Genomic DNA, 20,674 nt, shown 5'->3' with positions numbered 1-20,674 from the left:
CAGCCATGATTTGCCTGTTCGGCTCCCAAAGGGCAGGGCAATTAACATTTGCCAACGATCTTTACACATCAGCTCATGTAGTATCTGTGAGGTATCTACTGCTATGGCCATTTTATGGGAGAAGAAATTGAGTTCAGAGAAGCTAACTAACTTACTTAAAGTCACACTAGCAGTAGTAGTGATAACGCACATTTCTATCTCAAGATTCCCAAGCACATGCTCTTTCAATTACATTGCTTGAGTTGTAAAAAATAAGCATAAAACTAGTGCTCAGTTTACATCAAGAACTTGTTTAAAGATGAAAAACAAGTGTGTTGAAGAACCACATAAGAATATACATCTTCAGTGCACCAGAACAATTGATACTCAGAATGACCACCCCGAGGTCTTGAAAAGACGGTAACTTACATACATTATATTCCTTTTAAGAGGAGAGAGACCTTATAATTAGAGGATGCTCCTATTCCCAAGCCCTTAAAAAAAAAAAACAAAAACAAAACTCTAATGTTTAAAGTACTAACTCTTGATTACTTATCCCCAGTGTGATATTCCCTGTAGGTTAATAATGGCTGAGATTTTCTTGTATTTTTGTTTAAAATTTCAACTCTAGTTTTTCTAAGTTGGTCAAATATGTGTTACAAACATAGAATTCATTAAAATCAGAGGCTGAAATGAATATATATAAAAAACATACCAAATCTGAAGGAACTCAATGATGTAGTCTTATCTTGTTGGATTGAAATATTTCCTCTTTTGAAAAAAATCTTACTTATATTTCCCAGCCCTCACCAGTCACAGGATAAAAATAAGATCAAAGAAACTAAGCTATCTTCTCCCTCTCCGGCCTCTACCCCCACCTGCTCTGTGGGAATGCCGGGCCCCCTTAGGTTCCTCCCATAATATGCTAGCAGTCCTCAGAGGATGACCCACACATGTTCTGCACACTCCTCTGGGCTACCATTTGGCATTTGCCATTTTGCCCTTGTTCCTACTCCAACCCACTGTGGTAATGATGGCCGCCCCTGTAAGTGCCTGCTGAAAGCATAGCCCACACTGTTGTCTCTTCTGTTTATATCAGCTGATGACTACTTGGAGGCCGCTCAGGCTGGTATCTACACTGAGAGCATAATGCTAGATAAATAGAGGGCTGCTCTTTCCTGCCTCCCCTCCCCTTTTACTACTGAAGCACGGTGTCTTGAATTCTAATTTACCAATTCCTCTTAGTTTTATTTAGGTCTTTTATGGCAGTCCCTCACTCTGAGACTCAGGCATGGCTTGAGGGAGGTGGGCTGGAGGAGAGTCTGAGTGACAGACACTATGTTGCACTCAGACTCACCCTTCCCCTCTGACCCTGCTTTATTGTCCTTCAACCAAAATGGTGCCCTTCCTCCCTTGGGATGAGTTCTTTCCCAGGAAGAGCCTCAGTTCCTCATGCAAATAGCCCTATGGCAAGGCCACCCTGCCAGTCAGTCCTCCAAACAGGATTATATTGCAAGATTTTGCTCATGCTTGAAAAATAACTTTTAGAGATAATCTAAAAAGGTGACAATCATAGAAAAAAGTAAAGAGGTGAAGAAAATGTAACTTAATAAGCAAAATTGTACCAGAGATGTCTATACAAAGATGTACCAGGTCTATTATAGATGCTTTACTGCCCTGGGTCTCATCTAGCTGGTTTTTGTTGAGGGGATTAAATTTATGGAGCTAAACAACCACAGTGAGAAAAGAATCATCTGTGCCTTAGCAAAGGCTTCTTCCATAGTTTAAGGAATTCAGCTTTTCAACTTGCTCACAGAAAGCTGGACTCTATCTGCTGGACTGATTACATACAGGGGTGGGCAGTTTAAAGGCTTTGCTGGAGTCTTTATTAACACTTAACAAAAAGCTTGTAGTGTTTTGGAATTTAAGAAATTATACACTGTAGCATCACAGCACTTCATGGGGGAACCTGTGACCTTATCTAATTTCTAATCTGGGACACAGCAGCTGTTGTACTATTAATAAACCAATGTGTGTAAAAAGAAAAAAGAAGAAAACCACATAAGTAGTGAAAATGTATTTAAATCCATGGATGACTCTGACATTCAGCTAACTAATCATAAGGAAAATATGACTGAATTTTTATAATTTATTGCATGGAATTTTACTTTTTTTTCCTAAAGTGTTAATCTCTAAATAAAGGATTGGGAATGATTTTTCTTATTTGAATTATTTTGGGGGCAAACAAGGTACTCTTAATTTTTTTTCAATGTGGTAAAATATACATAATGTAAAATGTACCATTTTAACAATTTTTAAGTGTACAGTTCTTTGGCATTAAATGTATTCACTTTGTTGTACATCATCACCATCCATCTCCAGAACTTTTTGCATCTTCCAAACCTGAAACCCTGTATCCATTAAAAAAAACTTTTTTATTTTACATTTATTTCTGTTTTTGAGAGACAGAGAAAGACAGACTTGAGTGGGGGAGGGGCAGAGAGAAGGAGACACCAAATCCGAAGCAGGCTCCAGGCTCTGAGCTGTCAGCACAGAGCCTGACATGGGTCTCAAACCCACGAACCAAGAGATTATGACCTGAGCTGAAGTTGAATGCTCAACTGACAGAGCCACCCAGGCACCCCTGAAACTCTGTGCTCATTAAACAAGTCTCTGTCTTCCTTTCCTCTCTGCCTCAATAAGCACCATTGTTCTTTGTATCTCTATGAATTTGACTATTCATATAAGTGGAATCATATAGCATTTGTCTTTTTGTGACTGGTTTGTATAACATCCTCAAGTTTCTTCCATGTTGTAGCATGTGTCAGGATTTCCTTCCTTTTAAAGGTCAAATAATATTTGCATTGTGTATATATACCACATTTTATTTATCCTTTCATCCGTCAATGGGTTGTTTCTACCTTTTGGGTATTTCCAATAATGCTGCTATGAACATGAGTGTCCCTGCTTTCAATTCTTTTGGGTATGTACCCAGAAATGGAATTACTGGGTCATATGATAATGTACTTTTAGTTTGTTCAGGTACCACCATACTGTTTTCTATAGTGACATATATTTTACATTTTCATCAGCAGTGCACAATAGTTTACATTTTCTTCCGCATCCTTGCCAATATTAGTTATTTCCTGTTTTGTTTTGTTTTTTATGATAGCCATCCTAATTGGTAAAAAGTGGTCTCTGTGGTTTTGATTTGCATTTCCCTAGTGACTAGTAACAACTGATCATTTTTTCATGTGCTTGGTGGCTATTTGAATATCATACTCAGAGAGATATCTATTTAATTCCCTTGTCCATTTTTTTAATCAGGCTGTTAGGGTTTTTTTTGTTTTTCGTTTTTTTGTTTTTGTCATTGAGTGGTAGGCATTCTTTGCATATTCTGGATGTTAATCTCTTAACAGATAATTGATATATGATTTGCAAATACTTTATCCCATTCTGAGTTGCTTTTCACTCTGTTGATTGTGTTCTTTGACACGAAAATTTTAAATTTTGTTGTAGTTTAATTGATCTACTTTTTCTTCTGTTGCCATGCTTTTGGTGTCACATATAAATAATCAATGCGAAATCCAATATCATGAAGTTTTTCCCCTACAGTTTCTTCCAAAAGTTTCAGCTCTTCCATTTATATCTTTGATCATTTGGGGTTGATTTTTGCATATGGTGAAAGATAATGGCTGGACTTCATTCTTTTGCATGTAATATTCAGTTTTCCCAGCATCATTTGTTGAAAAAAACTGTCCTTTTCCCCCATTGAATGGTATTGGCATTCTTACTGAAGATCATTTGATCATACATGTGAGGATTTATTTTTGTGTTCTCTATTCCATCCCACTGGTGTAGATGCCTGTATTTATGCCAGTACTACACTGTTTGATTACTGTAGCTTTCTAGTAAATTTGAAATCAGAAAGCCTGAAACCCCCAACATAATTCTTCTTCAAGATTGTTTTGGTTCTTTGGTGTCCTTTGAATTCCCCACTGTATTTTAGGATGCGTTTTTTTTTTATTTCTGAAAAAGCATCATTGGGATTTTCCTTTAAAAGGCTCAAGCTATTATGTTGACAATAATAGCAAGTTTTAACATGAAAATAGCATCTGCTTTTAACATTTTAATGAAATCTTTCTTTTGGATGATATTCAGTCTAAAGTGCTAGAAAGGAGTGATCTTTCATAAACATAAGTATAGAGACTTTTAGGCACTATTGACCATATATTTATGGAAAGAAATTTCTCCAAAGAAACCAAAAGATACACTTTTAGTCCCAATGGCCATTTAAACTAACCATGTTTGAATTTTCTCCTTGTATGTTGTTATGTTACTAATCATGTTCACTTTGCTTTCTAAAATTCAGGAGAGAAAATGGATTTAATTTCGGTAGTAATAGCTAACATCGTAAACTATGTAACATTTTTTCTTCCACTATATTTATAGCTTATACCTAATAAGAGTAAATAGTATAATTCAATTTGTATGAGATTTAAAGATAGTCCATTTCCTGTTGCAACATTCTGGTAGAATGTACTGTTTGTTGTTCCTTATTCCGTTTACATATTTTCCTTTTGGAATAAACTTAAGAACAAAATGACTCCTAAATTGTAGACAAAAATGTCAGATGAAAGAGTAGAAGTTCACAAAATGTAATTGTTTAGATCTTTTAAACAAGGCTAAGTAGTTAAGGTTGTTCTGAGATTTTCAGTGCCAGTTTATGCCTCTTTGACTTCACATCATTTAATTTTACTTTACTTATTTGAACAAATATTTACTGAATTCTTATCACATGAGCAGGCACTCTTAGTAGACACTGAAGACATGTCTTTGTCCTCAAAGCAGCTCACAGACTAAAAAAGAAATAGGCAGTAAACTAATAAATTGCCTTATTTAAATAGATACAGAACATTGAATTGAGTTCCCAGAATAGGAAAGCATTAACAGGATGGGCATGCATTTGTCTTCCAGGACCATCTTTTCTAGAGTTCCTTGTCTTACTGAGGCAATAGGACCATATTTAGGTAGTTAACTAAATAATACAGAGAAGCAAGAGTGTTTAGGAACATTGATGTTCTGGTGTTCTTCCATAGACATAGAAATAGAAATAGATTTTTTCTTTCCTCAAAATGCATCCTCCATTTAAGGTCAGCAGCTCTTGGCAAGGAATGTCTTCTTCAAGGTGTGCAGTATCCATATGTAGGGACAGGCTTCTTAAGCTCTCCACCTAGATATGCTCCTTCTCAACCTAAGTGAGAGGACTGCCATGCTGGGGACCATGGTGGCATAGTCTAAGAATTCATCCCAAGTTGTCCATCTCAAGCCAATATTTTCTAAGTCCTAAACATTAAAGTGAATATTAAAATTGTGTTAATTTTTTTTTTTAATTTTTTTTTTCAACGTTTATTTATTTTTGGGACAGAGAGAGACAGAGCATGAACGGGGGAGGGGCAGAGAGAGAGGGAGACACAGAATCGGAAACAGGCTCCAGGCTCTGAGCCATCAGCCCAGAGCCCGACGCGGGGCTCGAACTCACGGACTGCGAGATCGTGACCTGGCTGAAGTCGGACGCTTAACCGACTGCGCCACCCAGGCGCCCCTAAAATTGTGTTAATTTTTTAAAAAGTTTTAATCTACTTCCCACTCACCCAAGTCTTCAAGTAATTTTAGTGGTTCAGGAAGATATACCTTGTTTAGCTCGATTTTATCCTGTCCTCCCAGAGCCATATACATTCCCATTTTAGAAGTGTGGAAAAAGCTATGTCACATATACATAAGAACTAAGCACTTTTTACCACTCATTATGGGTTTTTCCCAAAGACTGAAACATCCCACAAGTTTAAAAATAGTTGAAATTGTCACCAGGCATAATCATCAATAATAGCATTTTGCCTTTAAAGGCAGCTAAGTTTTGGAAACACCGTAACTGAAATTCATTTCCTGAGTATAGTTAAGTCCCCACTGGCTGCTGATTCCTAGATGCAGGGAAATTTTGGAATATCCAATCTCCTGTCCACTTTGTATTTGCCCTAGGATGACCACCTTATCCCAATTTTCCTGGGACTGTCCTGATTTTCTAAAGTCTAGCTTTGTGGGGCCCTACTCCTCAGAGTATCTGGCAAACTGGACAGCTAATTGCCCTTATTTGCCCAGAACTGGCAAACACTTCCAATAGTTTCCAGAGATTCTCCTGGTTTAAGCTACTGGTCTGAAATGACCATGATTTTTTGGTGAAGAAGGATCAGTGGAACTAATAACATAGCGAGAACATGAGAAACCTCTGGGGCAAGCAAGTCCCTAGGAATTAGATGACCCTGCCCAGAAGACTGAGCTAACACAACAGATATGTTAAGTGGTTTTAGTGCTGAATTGGCCTAACCATCTTAAAGCAGTGGTTTTTAAGTGCAGTTGTGCTTTAAAATCACCTGGAGAGAGGGGCGCTGGGTGGCTCAGTAGGTTGAGCTTCTGACTTTGGCTCAGGTCATGATCTCCACCGTTCGTGAGTTTGAGCCCCACATTGGGCTCACTGCTGTCAGCACAGAGTCCCCTTCAGATCCTCTGTCCACCTCTCTCTCTGCCCGCCTCTCTCTCTGCCCCTCCCCTGCTCACACTCTCTCTCTCAACAATAAATAAACATTAAAAAAAATAAAATCACTTGTAGAGATATTTTAGTTTATTCCAGTGTAACTGATGTATAGTGTTATATTCATTTCAAGTGTACAATACAGTGATTCAATCATTCAATCATTCTATTCAAGCATTATTCAGTGCTTATGAAGATAAGTGTACTCTTAAATCCCCTTCACCTATTTTATCCATCCCACTACACACCTCCCCTCAGGTAGCCATCAGTTCTCTATACTTAAGAGTCTCTCTTTAGTTTATCTCTTTTTCCCTTTGTTCATTTTTTTTTTCTTACATTCCACATATGAGTGAAATCACATGGTATTTGTCTTTCTCTGATTTATTTCACCTAGCATTATACTCTCTAGATCCATCCATATTGTTGCAAATGCCAAGATTTCATTCTTTTTTATGGCTGAATAATTTTCCATTGTGTGTGTATGTGTATATATATATGCCATTCTGGCTGGTGTGAGGTGATATCTCATTGTGATTTTGATTTGTATTTCCCTGATGATAGATGACGTTGAGCATCTTTTCATGTAACTATTGGCCATCTGGATGTTTTCTTTGGAGAAATGTCCGTTCATGTCTTCTGCCTATTTTTTAATTGGATTGTTTGTTTTTGGGGGGTATTGAGTTGTATCAGTTCTTTGTATATTTTGGATACTAGCCCTTTATTGGATATATCATTTGCAAATATCTTCCCCCAGTAGGTTGCCTTTTAGTTTTATTGATTGTTTCCTTCACCATGCAGAAGCTTTTAATTTTGATGAAGTCCCAATAGTTTATATTTGCTTTTGTTTCCCTTGCTTCAAGAGACATATCTAGAAAGATGTTGTTATGGCCGATGTCAGAGAAATTCCTGCCTGTGCCGTCCTAGGATTTTTATGGTTTCAGGTTTCAGGTTTAGATCTTTAATCCATTTTGGGTTGATTTTTGTATATGGTATAAGAAAGTGGTCTAGGGGCGCCTGGGTGGCGCAGTCGGTTGAGCGTCCGACTTCAGCCAGGTCACGATCTCGCGGTCCGTGAGTTCGAGCCCCGCGTCAGGCTCTGGGCTGATGGCTCAGAGCCTGGAGCCTGTTTCCGATTCTGTGTCTCCCTCTCTCTCTGCCCCTCCCCCGTTCATGCTCTGTCTCTCTCTGTCCCAAAAATAAATAAACGTTGAAAAAAAAAATTAAAAAAAAAAAAAAAGAAAGAAAGTAGTCTATTCTCATTTTTTTGCATATGGCTGTCCAGTTTTCCCAACACCATTTTTTAAAAATACTGTCTTTTTCCCATTGCATATTCTTGCCTTCTTTGTCATAGATTAATTGGCAATATAAGTGTGGGTTTATTTCTGGATTCTCTACTCTGTTCCATTGATCTGTGTCCATTTTTGTGCCAATACAATGCTGTTTTGATTACTACAGCTTTGTAGCCTATCTTGAAATCTGGGTTTGTGATACTTCCAGTTTTCTTCTTCCTTTTCAAGATTGCTTTAGCTATTCTCGGTCTTTCGTGGTTCCATACAAATTTTAGAATCATTTGTTCTAGTTCTGTGAAAAATGCTGTTGGTATTTTGATAGGGATTGCATTAAATCTGTAGATTGCTTTGGGTAGTATGGACATTTTAACAACATTTGTTGTTCCAGTCCATGAGCATGGAATATCTTTCCATTGTTTGGGTCATCTTCAGTTTCTTTCATTGGTGTTTTATAGTTGTCAGAGTACAAGTCTTTCATTTCCTTGGTTAAGTTTATGCCTAAGTCTTTTTTTTTTTGGTGCAATTATAAATGAGATTATTTTTTAATTTCTCTTTCTGCTACTTCATTATTAGTAAATAGAAATGCAACAAATTTCTCTATATTGATTTTGTCTCCTGTGACCTTACTGAATTCATTTATCCATTCTAGTAGTTTTTTTGTCAAGTCTTTAGAGTTTTCTATCTATAGTATCATGTTATCTACAAATAGTGAAAGTTTTATTTCTTCCTTACAAATTTAAATGCATTTTATTTCTTTTTCTTGTCTGATTGCTGTGGTAAAGACTTCCAGTACTATGTTGAATAAAAGAAGTGAAAGTGGACATCCTTGTCTTGCTCTGATCTTAGAAGAAAATTTCTCAGTTTTTCACCATTGAGTATGGTTTTAACTGTGGGTTTTACAGAGATATTTTAAATCACATATCCTGGGCTGCACCAATATACCTGTTGATTTGGAATTTGTTCCTTTCTAACACCTTTAACAAGATGAATGATCTTTCCGGCACACACACCTGACCATGTCACTGTCTTGCTGCTTAAAAATTCTAAGGCTTCTTGCTATTCCATGAGAGAATGCAAACTCTACCTGGTTTATAAGGCTTTTCATGAGTTGCCCATTATTTATCACTCTGGACTTAGGTTGTTCCAGCCCATGCATCTACATCTGTTTGGCTTTTGCCTACAGTTTTTCCTTGGCCAAGAGCACTCTTATCCTAACTCCCCTATTTTCTGGGCTCAAGTACTCATTGTGAGTTTTTTGGGTCACTTCCTCTATGAAGACTTTTCCTTCGCTTATATCCAAGTTAAGTGTATTTTTAGATGAAATCCTTAGCCCCCTGTATCTCCTCCATTCTAAAGCTTATCATGTCAATGCTTTCAATTATTTGTTCATATCCTTCCAGACTTTAATCTCTGAGGATTATATTTCCAACTACTGAACACAATGCATTGCTCAAAGTAAATGTGCACAAATATTTATTGAATGAATGATTGGATTTAACCCTTTTTTTGAAATATGCCACCTGTTGTGTCTCCACCTGTCCTGTGTCTTATTCTGCGTCCACCCCACCCTCATATCCCCCTCTCCCAGAAAAACCCAGATACCCTCTGTTGACTTTATAAAATGAATCACACACACTTACCTGTTGGTAGAGTAGCTCTTTGCTGCCCCCACATGTTTTTAATCAGTTCCTTATGCAGCCAGTTGAGACAACTTCTTGCTCCATCTAGTACAGTTTCAGTTCTGCAGGGACATCTTTGTTCTTGGCTTCCATATACCTCCCTTAGCACAGAGAGGAACATGTAGGATGGAATAGAAGACTGTGTCCCCTCTATGTCTGTTTTTATACCCTAATCTTGTATTTATTCTCCTTCATCATCAGGACTAAATAAATTGAACAATTTTATGTAATCTCTTTCTCCTCTTCCCCCGCCCCCCCCTTTCTTTTTTCTCTTGTCTAGAGTCCTCTTCAAAGTTTTCTTCCCTCTGGGTCCTTTTACATATATTTGAATACAGTGGTCTATTTAGCACCACTGCAGCACCCTAAGAATTTAACTACTTGCTTCTGATAAACCTTTTGTGTGAAAACAGTTAATGTTTAAGGACAGGAACTTTCTTACATTTTGAATTTTTATTCTTTTATACAAAAATTAAGAAGTTTCTCAAAATGGAGATATAAAGTGGTTTTATCCCCAAAATGTAGAATATTATTTACATAGATTGAATCATATTTAAAGTAGTTAAAAATTTATTGTGATTACATAGATATTTAATTAACCCGTCGATTAAACAGATACTGCAATAATAATGATTGATTACTATATTAAACTACTTTAAGTAGCAGTAATTTAAAGGTAACATTTGTATTCCTTCCAGGATTATTATAGCAATTAAAAAGCTTTTAGTAAGTTCATGATGAATAGTGTGGTTTTAAATATACAATTTACAGTGTTATATCACCATAACCTCTTTTTCTTTAGTAATTAGTGCCTAGGGTAATTAAACTAAGAATGAAATGTGTGGTATATGTAGCATATCACAATTTTTAAAAAATGTTTATTTATTTTGATAGAGACAGAGAGAGAGAGAGGGAGAGAGGGAGAGAGAAAGAGGGCCCATTGGTGGGAGAGGGGCAGAGAGAGAGGGAGACACAGAATCTGAAATAGGCTCCAGGCTCCAAGCTGTCAGCACAGAGCCCGACATGGGGCTTGAACCCACGAACCGTGAGTTCATGACCTGAGCTGAAGTCAGTTGCCCAACCAACTGAGCCACCCAGGAGCTCCAGCATATCACAATTAATACAACTCAAGCATAAGCACATTTTACAGAAAGAAGAAAAAGGTGTTTCATATAAGTTGGAACAAAAGAAACTGTTTTCTTCTAAGAGAATTAAGATTTGTTCCAGAAGACAGATACTAACAATATTTACATATTTTTAAACCACATAGCTTCAACTTTTGAACTGAAATAGCTACCTATTTACATTTCTAAAAACTCCTTATTTACATTATCTGCCTGAAAACCAATAACCAATGACAGACCTTATGCTCCTTCAGTCTGCCACCATCTATATGGAGTTATGCCTTGTATAAGAGTGCCTGGCAGAAGGGAGAGATAGAGGTTGACATACAGCACTCTCTTTCCTTGCTAAGTAAGCTGCACTCTGACTCAGGGTTATATGTCCTGGAGTGAGTGGGCACTTTTTTCTAAACTGCACAGAGAGCCTGTACAGGATACCCTGACTGCATCTATGCTTATGTCTTTTCACTCCTCACGGAAACATATTGCCTTTCCATTAAATTATTTTCTAACTTTAACTTTCTCGTGAATTCTGAACTACTAGTTTCTTCAAAATTAATATTTTCCATTTTTTTTGTGTTGAAATGAGCACATGTAAATGTGGCAAAGACAACTTGGGAAAAATCTGCAAATTCCAGTCTATTGACGTTTCTGTAATAAATTAGTCTTTAGCCATCTGGAATTAGATTAATTTGGAGACTATGAAAAGGCAATAAAAGTGAGAAACCTCAAGAAAGACCAAACTTTATAATGGTCCTGTCCCAGGGCTAACTAGTTAGCTCTGTTGTTTAGAATACTATGATAATGAGCCAGGTTATAATTTCAAACGCATAGTTAGCGTAACACAGGAGAAAACTCTATTCTATTGCCACAGACTGAAACTCTTGCCAACCAGATTGTTCTTTGGTAGAAGTTGGCATGAAGTCAGTATACTTTATACCCATCACCATTACTGGGAAAACAAGTATATGACCAGATGGGAGTCCATTTAGCAAATGCCATCTCCATCATAACTAGAAAATTCATCACTATTAACCAGTAGAAAATATATCCAGAGGTATTTACATTATGTAATGAGTTCCAGAGTAAATATGATATAAAACCTATAATCATCTGGTTTTCTCAAGAGCTTAACGAAGTGCTGAAGTTTGCTGAGAAACCCAAAGAACAACCTTGACCCCACCAATCTGACTCATGTGATTGGCTGTCTGGATGTTAGAGGAGTTAAATGTCACCTTTGGTGTGAATATATTAAATTGAAAAGCTCAACCCAGCATCAAGTGAATTCTGAACCATGTGTTTCTGCGCAAAATGAATCACCTGACGGGAAACAGGACATCACTAATAAAGGCTGTTTTTGTTAATTACACACAGAGTTATAACTAGAATGGGGAGAGCAGGGTGCTATTTCAAATCAGATTTGAATTCTTCATTGAGAGTATACATAGAAAACTAGAAAATTTCAAATTGTCCTTGACCTCATGTGCACTGAAATGGGATAAATATCCCAGGTGCCCTTGATTCAAAAGCACTCAGAATCTTTTCTACTTAGATAAAGCAATTTTTGTGTAGTTAATATTAGCACAAACCCTTTTTCTGCTTGTCTGCTTCCTAGCAACCTGAAGCAGAGTATCTGCTTGCCAATCTGCTTTTGATAAAAAATAAGAACAAAATACCCAGTGAATTTGCCAATAGCCCCGAAGAGATGGGGATGTGTTCAATAAGCTTTGTGTTGATTTTGTGAGTCTGGCATGTGATTTATGTTGTCGACTGTCTGACCTTGCTGCACTCTACCCACAGGCCAGGGAAGATGTGATCCATATGCTGAAGACGGAGAAAACCAAGCCTGAGGTTCTGGAGGCTCATTACGGGTCTGCAGAACCAGAGAAAGTGCTCCGAGTCCTGCACCGAGACGCCATCCTAGCCCAGGAGAAATCTATAGGAGAAGATGTCTATGAGAAACCAATTTCAGAGGTAAAAATACAACATCAACAAGTCCCCCTATGGAAGGGTACCTCAGAGTGATAGCTTCACATTCTTCCATTTTACAAGCTCTAACATTTTCTTTCAAAGGTGAAATTTTTATGACACACTAATATTGAAGTAAAGTGTAATTACATAACTCATGAATTATAGTGGATACATTTCGATGATAAGAATTTTGGAAGCATTTCCTTAAATATACTTAAAGCCTAAAATATATTTCTCATGTGATTATGCTAGTTACAGGCTCTTGCAGCCTGTTATTCTTTCATTGCTTTCAGAAGTGATGTGTGCAAAAATTTGAAGTGCTTCTCAGTTTTGGCATAGAGTTGTGAAGATCATTATCAAACTGGTAAAAGAAAATTAAATTGATTCTTGATATTATGTTGATGGATATTTTATTATTGATATTTATAAAGGTACTGTGTTTTAGTATCTTATAGACTATCATAATTAAATGGTCTCATGTGAGTTGAGGCATACAATGGTTGAGGCAAAATCCCAATGGAATGCTTAGGGTAATTCTTTAAGATGAAAGGAAACCTAAGAAGGCTGTATTTAATCATTTTTATATAATATTGTGTTAGGAACTCTTTACTATTGTTATTAATTTCCTATGATACTACATGTTAAAAGTATTCCCACATTGTAGTAGAAGTTAGAGGCTGAATTATGGAAATGGATGCTGGATCTAGCCATATTAACTCTTCAGAATTCATGTAAAAAAAATTCATAGATGTAAAATTAGTATCATAAATGAAAAAAAGAACACAGAAATTAAAAGTCTGAAGCAACTGATCATAATTTAACTTTTATCTTATGTCAAGTGTTTGTAGCAGCTCAGTTTGACAGATCTCAGATGCGATCTGCTTACACAGTGTTTACAACAGATTGATGGTCCCATAATTATCTAATTTCTGCAACAAGGATAAGCCAGAGCTCTTGTTTTCATCTTTGCCTAAAATATTAAGAGATGATTTATGATGGAATGCAGTCAACTGGCTGGATCCACTTTCATGTTTGAGAGCCATGGTTACTAGCTGCATATGGCTTTGGGTGGGTCACTTCAGGTCTCTAAGCTTATTACCTTATCTGTCAGGTGGGAATAACAAGAGTGCATATCTCAGAGTTGTCGTGAGGATTACATGAAGCAATGCCTGTAAAACTTTTAACACAGTGTCTGGTACATACCAGGTACTCAACAAATACTAACCATTAACATTTGCTGGGATGATATTTGCTGGCATGATACTTGCTTACACCTTTAACTAGTTCCAAACTTGGAGGGGTTTGAGGAGGAAAGACATAATGAAGTCAAAATATTCATTAAATATTATTATGATAACCACCAGATTGGAGAACTCAGTTTGGATAAATTATATCATTTAGGTTTCCTAATTCTTTTCCCTCAAGTTAGAGCTTGGGATGACACCTCAAAGGAGAGATAGATCTGCAAATCTCATACACTTACCCAAAATCAATGCCTCTAATCCACTGAGTTATATGGAAAGTACACAAAGAGAAGAATTTCTAACCTACCTTCAGAAAGTAGGCCTAACCCAAGTGTTCCTATCTCATGGACAGAGTTGTGGAGAAGAACATACCCACCCTGTGGGTGGTCCTTTTAGAACTAAGTTGGGCATGCTTTTTGACTTCTTTCTCCCCTCAACTCACAGTTGGAAGAGTTTTTCCTCCCTTAGAGAGGAGTAAGGAGGTAGAGAGAAGGACAGGAACTACTTTTCCCAATGCTGACAAAATGGTGAAGTCCTGCTTTATAGGAGAAATAGAATGCTAGAAAGAGAAAAGATTTATCTTGTATCTACACATTTTGGGTCTCTTAACCTTTTGAAGTTAACAATCAAGTTGTCATTATCAAGGGGCAGGAGTCCTTCTTCCAACTTCATGAGGCAAGGATACCAATACAATCACTGTTCTGTTAGCCTCCTAGGACTATGAGCAGATAGTCTAGCTCTTCTTCTTAGAAGCTATCCTGCACCTCAAGCCAAAAACCCACTGCTCATTTTAATTTGCATACCAGATTAGGCCCAGCTAGGTTATTCAATGGAATTTATCAGAGGTTAAACAATGAACCCCATGTGGTGGATCCCTCTCATTTGCCAAATATTTGGGGAGAAATTAAGCAGCAAATATTAAATCTCCCTGAGCTTCTTTGTGAATTAAAGTCCAGGATATCAAAATTCATAATTCTTCAGCAAAATTCCAAAGAAATCAAGGTTTCAGTTTCTTTCCTTCCCAAATTCTTATTCTGCTTAGCTTGAGGGATCTTAATCTTATGCATTTTCAAAGTTTAATTAATATACCCTAAAGTCCCCCTATTCCCCTTTTATCAAAGTGTCCAAAGACTTATTAGGACACGTGCAATTATCATAATACCAACCTCACACTCATAAATTTAAGAAATGCAAGAAAATCCTCAGTTCCATGGTCAATTTATCTCAAGCAAAATGACTCAGCATAATGCAGGCCCATGTTACTCTTAGCAAGACTGAAGTAGAGACTTAGGGGAAGTCTAAGGGAAGGAAGATAGGCAGAGAAAATCTTTAATTACAACAGGATTCTGGTCAGTCTGGGGCAGTTGTCCACATCAGACAGAGCCTGTTACCATCAAAGTTTAGTAATAATAGAAACTAGGGGCGCCTGGGTGGCTCAGTTGGTTGGGTGACTGACTTCGGCTCCGGTCATGATCTCACGGTTTGTGAGTTTGAGCCCTGCGTCGGGCTCTGTGCTGACATCTCAGAGCCTGGAGCCTATTTCAGATTCTGTGTCTCCCCCTCTCTCTATCCCTCCCCTGCTCACGCTCTGTGTCTCTCTGTCTCTCAATAATAAATAAACGTTAAAAAAATTTTTTTAAAATAATAATAGAAACGGTGAACCCTAGATTGGGGGGAGGAATCTGTTTGCATGCACTATCCTTGCCTTCAGTGAGTGGCATTTAAAACATACCTGTCTTTTCAAAAGTTTAGGGATTTGCAGTGGTCACCTTCTCTGTACCTAGGTTTTGTTTTAGGTTCTCTATTTTTCTGCCTGCATGTTTAAAACCTCTTTAATTGTTTTCTTTTTTTCTTCAGTAAGAGGACTCAACTGAGTCTTTGTTTTGTTTTTTAAATGTTTATTTATTTATTTTGAGAGAGAGGGAGAGAAACTGAGCAGAGGAAGGGCAGAGAAGGAAAGGAAGAGAGAATCCTAAGCAGGCTCCATGTTGTCAGTGCAGAGCCTGACGTGGGGCTCAAACTCACAAACTGTGAGATCATGACCTGAGCTAAAATCAAGAGTCAGATACTCTACCAACCTAGCACCCAGGGACCCTTGTTTTTGTTAACATTTTGACTAGTTTCTTCAAGTGGTCCCTTTTTTTTCTCACTATTTTATGGATCTTATAGTGGTTTTTATTTGTTTGCTTCTTTTTCCCTATGCTTTCTGACCCAGACATTAGTTTTCCTAATATTACCTTCTGTGTTCTGTATTATGTGCTAGAAGTAAAATCAAGGAGTTATGAACCTTCCAAGAAGATACTTTAGTCAAGGCAAATCTTACCTACATTTATGTCCTTGAGTTGGATAATCCTCACTGAAGGATGAGTCTTTCCTCATTTCACTTCATCCCAAGTTTGGACTGTTTATGCTACTGTCCTACGTGAATACTCCTTTGTTTGTCTCATCTTTCCTCCAAACTCTACATCTTTATGTTTCTTGAGTGTGTTCACTCAGGGCCCATCAATATTAGTGGGCACCTTGAAACTCACCAAATAATGCTTCAAATTTTCTACCTTGATCTTCTCAGAATTTAATTCTTAAATCTGTCTATATTTTATGTATCTACTTTGAATAGCTGTGGCAGCCTTCAAGAGAATGGCTCCCAACTGATCTCATGAAGAACTGTCTGCAATTTTATAGCATGCTTCTTAAACATTTCCTGGATCCCAGTACCTTTTCTATGGGGGGAGTCACATTGCTCTGTTCTCTCTGCTCTCCTATCTGTACTTCCTCTGGACACTCATTCTTATCCAATAATGACTAAAATATCTCCCTTGTGTATAGCCCTATCTTTAAGAGCACTTAGATCCATTTCTCTTTTGTGTAAGTCCAGTTTGGCCTTTAAGACATCATGTTTCCTCTTTAGTAGATTACTGTCTTCCTAAATCCCTTAATACTTCTCCATTTAGTACTATCTGCTGATAACAGGGCTAAAATCACTTCCTGAACCATGATTCTTTTGTCTAAAACATGCTGAAATTTCTCTCCATCTCAAGTCCTCAAACTTCTCCATCAACTTGATTTAGTAGAATAAGACTTCCAGGTATACTCTCCCTAGTAAATTTTGGCCTTTGGTGTTATGATGATCTCATTCAATTTTCCTTCCACCTGTCCAAGTGGGAGCTATATTTCTAAAGTAATAGGTTCCCATTTCACTTTCACTGTTCATTAATAAAAGCAAGCATTCCTCTATGGTTGAGCCACAGTTTGGATCCTGAAAACCAAAAGTCATGGACATAGTATACATGATTAATGAATCTACAGAGCTATAGTTATGGGAGCTGGTCTTCCAAGCTTCTAGACAAGCCACATAGACCTGAGAGGTTAGCCCACCTCAGTTCTCTCCTGGGAGCTCTATGTAATTCCAAACAAAATGGCAAGACACAGGTCTTGTACAGCTGATATTTTGCTACCTATGTTGGTTCTTACATCTGGAATTTAAAATTAAAAGCTAGATCCTCACACACTAATGATTTATTCCTAAAAAGGAATTTGCTACCTTTACAGTTTAATGTCTGGGTCTGCAGTGAAAATTAATGCACACACCAGTGTCTCGGCATCCTTTCAATGCATTAAGAGACAAAAAGACTATCCCTGTGATTATGTAATCATTGCTGGGGTCAAGCTCTGCTAGTGTAGGTTAGTGGAACATTGCCGACTGAGACCCCAGCAACTACTCCAGTTGGCTAGCCCCAGGATTGTAGCTGCTGAGAGCAACCAATCTCAAAGGCCCACATGGGCAGAACATATTAAAGCTAAGGCCTATCTTCTACCTAGGCTGCCTTAGAACACTTAATATCAAAATACTCTGTTTTTCTCCAGATGCCCTTACAATGTGTATCTTTCTGAATAGCTTAGCTATCCAATTAATAATGCCCCCATCTTCCCCTCAAGAGTTCTTTGAAGGCATTGAGGGATAACTGCAGGAGTTGGATAGATGAGTTGAAGCTTGTAATCGTATTGGTCTGAATAGATAAATGAACAAACACCACTGGGCTTTCTATTACTTTACTCCTAGTCTTTGGAGAAACCACTCGAAGGAGATTTGGGGCCTTCAGAGCATGATGTACCATTTTATGGCAGGCAGAGTAAAAAAATAAGAAATAAAAAGGCTGAACTGCTTATGCCTAGTTTCCTATCCCAAATACAAGTTTCAAATAAGTCACCTCTCCTTCTTTAGGGATATGGGGGCGGGTATGAAGAAACAGGCAGAAGTTGCTCTTCCAAATACTTTCAAAAGGAAGGAGAGTCCTATGATAAGTAGAAAGGATCAAAAAAGGGAAAGAGCTGCTCTTTCTACATTGATGATGATGATGATGATGATGATGATGATGGTATTTTAGAAATGCTTGACCATTCTATAATGTATGATGAAAATCACATTGTAGAAAGATAGGAGAGTTCCTGAGGGAGAATGTTTTATAGTAGGGAGATATTCCAATGAAGGAACTCTCTCGTATAAGATTACATAAATCTATCAGAACACACAAAAGTACCATTTGGTAATCCTTGATGATATCAAATGTATCATTTGATGGTATCAGCCACCAGTTAACCTGGGCTTCTCTACCAGTCTGTCTGATCCCCTGCTCTTAGGCAAAGGGGGGATGAAAATCTGATCGGAAACACTGAGGATTATCAGGACAGTATCTTTTATCTGGGGCCCCAGAAATGATCTATTCACAATGGAGATATCATGCAACTGTAGAGGGAAACTTAGATCCTCCGTATGACTAAGGGACAAACATGGAGAACCCAGGGAAAGAATTCAGATGCTGACACCCATGGAGTGACCCCATTAGGTTTTAGGGAGTAAATAATGGCTTGAGAATGGATTTTAAATATGTCTGTTTCAATGAAAACAGTGATTCTCAGCTTGGGGTGAGCGGCAGTGGAAGTGTTTTGCTCTCCAAGAGACATTTGGCGATTTCTGACAACAGGTTTGTCACAACTAGAGGCAGCTCTGCTGGCATCTGGGGGGCAGAGGCCAAAGATGCTGCTACACATTCTCCAATGCACAAAACAACCACACAAAATAAAGAATTATTTGGCCCAAACTGTCAGTAGTGCTAAAGTTGAGAAACCCTGAACTGCAGTTTGAAGAGGAGAACAGGATAGGGAACTATCAATATTATAAGATTTGGTCCAACTTAACAAACATTTACTGAACACTTACTTTGTTCTAGGCACTGTGCTTGACACTAGGGACTAAAAACATAATCAAGGCACCCCTTAAAGATCTTTTAGCCTGGGGGTGCCTGGGTGGCTCAGTCAGTTAAGTGTCTGACTCTGGATCTTGGCTCAGGTCATGATCTCCCAGGGAGTTCATAAGATCCAGCCGTAGGTCAGGCTCTGTGCTGATAGCTGGGAGCCTGCTTGAGATTCTGTCTCTCCCTCTCTCTACCCCTCTCCTGCTCGTGCATGTGCACGTGTTCTCTCTCTCTCTCTCAAAATAAATAAACAAACTTAAAAAACAATAAAAAAAAAGATAGCCTGGTCAGAGAAATAGGCACAAAAAGTCCTGTAATAATATTTGATAACATCTCCTTTAGTCTGAGGTATGTGCTCTCTATAAGTTCTGAAATCCTCCCTCTATTCAGCATACTTGAAAAGAGCGGACTGTGGATCCTTCCTATACATTTCCTAGAAATGCAAGTAACTGCAAGTCTTAAAAACAGATTGTGATTATGGTAATTACTTCCCACAGGAGAAGTTTGGTATATGTACATGCTGAGCTCTTAATTTTTCTGAGATCAGGAGGGCCGTTATCCTCTTTCTTTCTAAGTATAGGGTTTTATGTCATCTCACTAAAATAGTGAGAGAGTTTGTTCTCTTGCAAGTTTAGGAACCCTACATCTGTCCACAGAAAAAGGGCCAGAAGGCCAGAAGTTACCGCAGCCTTATTATGGCTAGTTTACAAAGCCAGTTGGCCTAGACAAAATGAGGGAATGGGGAAAATGGCAGAGAACACCAGACTCAATGTTCTCTCTTTCAGATAATAAATCAGTAGACTAATGTAATATTTTGAGTCATATGCAAATCAAATAAAATATTAAGCTCTTTCCCATGTTTGTTTACTCAGCTGGACAGACTTGAGGAAAAACAGAAAGAAACCTACCGGCGCATGCTAGAGCAGCTGCTGCTGGCAGAGAAGTGTCACAGGCGCACCGTGTACGAGTTAGAGAGCGAGAAGCACAAACACACTGACTACATGAACAAGAGCGACGACTTCACCAACCTGCTGGAGCAGGAGCGGGAGAGGTAATGAGCACCACACTGAGATGGCCCAGTCCTTTCATCTCTGTCCCTCCTGCCTGGGGTCACATGCCAATCCAGTGACACCACAGACAGGTGCCGGATTCTAACTCTGATTTCTGAGTGGTTGGTGACTTGAATGAGTCAGATTTTTACCTGGAATTGTTCATATGAATATGTTTGGGGGTGCACAGAGTGGGACACCAGATTCCCGCTAGCATGGTGAGAGCCATAAAAGCATAAAGCTGGAAACAAACTCCGGGGAGCTTATATCTGATCAGCGAAGCCACCTACATCTGAAGAGCTCTCTCCCGATTTCCTTCTATGGGAAATAATCTACTTTTTTTTCCTTTGAGGTTGAAACTCACTTAGTCAGGAAGACAAATTATGAAGCTTAACCATTTAAAATTGAATCCTGTTCATTCTTAATACCACTATAGAAAGTCTTAATATTTGGTTGTGTATAAAGTACTTAACAACTAGAGCTACCTGCTTTCTAAGGGTTGCA

The 20,674-nt window shown here is 38.0% G+C and overlaps 1 protein-coding gene across 3 annotated transcripts in view; it reads left to right on the top strand.

Annotated features, from left to right (window-relative positions):
- The window catches only part of FILIP1 (filamin A interacting protein 1), a 222,715-nt gene that overhangs the window by 140,474 nt on the left and 61,567 nt on the right, over nucleotides 1-20,674 (top strand). For all 3 annotated transcript variants that reach the window (XM_086707253.1, XM_086707254.1, XM_025925728.2), the window contains exons 3-4: nucleotides 12,455-12,628; nucleotides 19,994-20,172. In XM_086707253.1, the coding sequence (XP_086563379.1) occupies nucleotides 12,455-12,628; nucleotides 19,994-20,172 (353 nt within the window). The remainder of the gene's footprint in view (nucleotides 1-12,454; nucleotides 12,629-19,993; nucleotides 20,173-20,674) is intronic.

This window comes from Puma concolor, chromosome B2 (genome assembly GCF_028749965.1).
Source record: "Puma concolor isolate L17-30 chromosome B2, mPumCon1.1.hap2, whole genome shotgun sequence".
NCBI classification, from domain to species: Eukaryota; Metazoa; Chordata; class Mammalia; order Carnivora; family Felidae; genus Puma; species Puma concolor.
The sequence above is the reverse complement of the archived record's forward strand: the minus strand, read 5'-3'. Positions and strand labels throughout refer to the sequence as shown.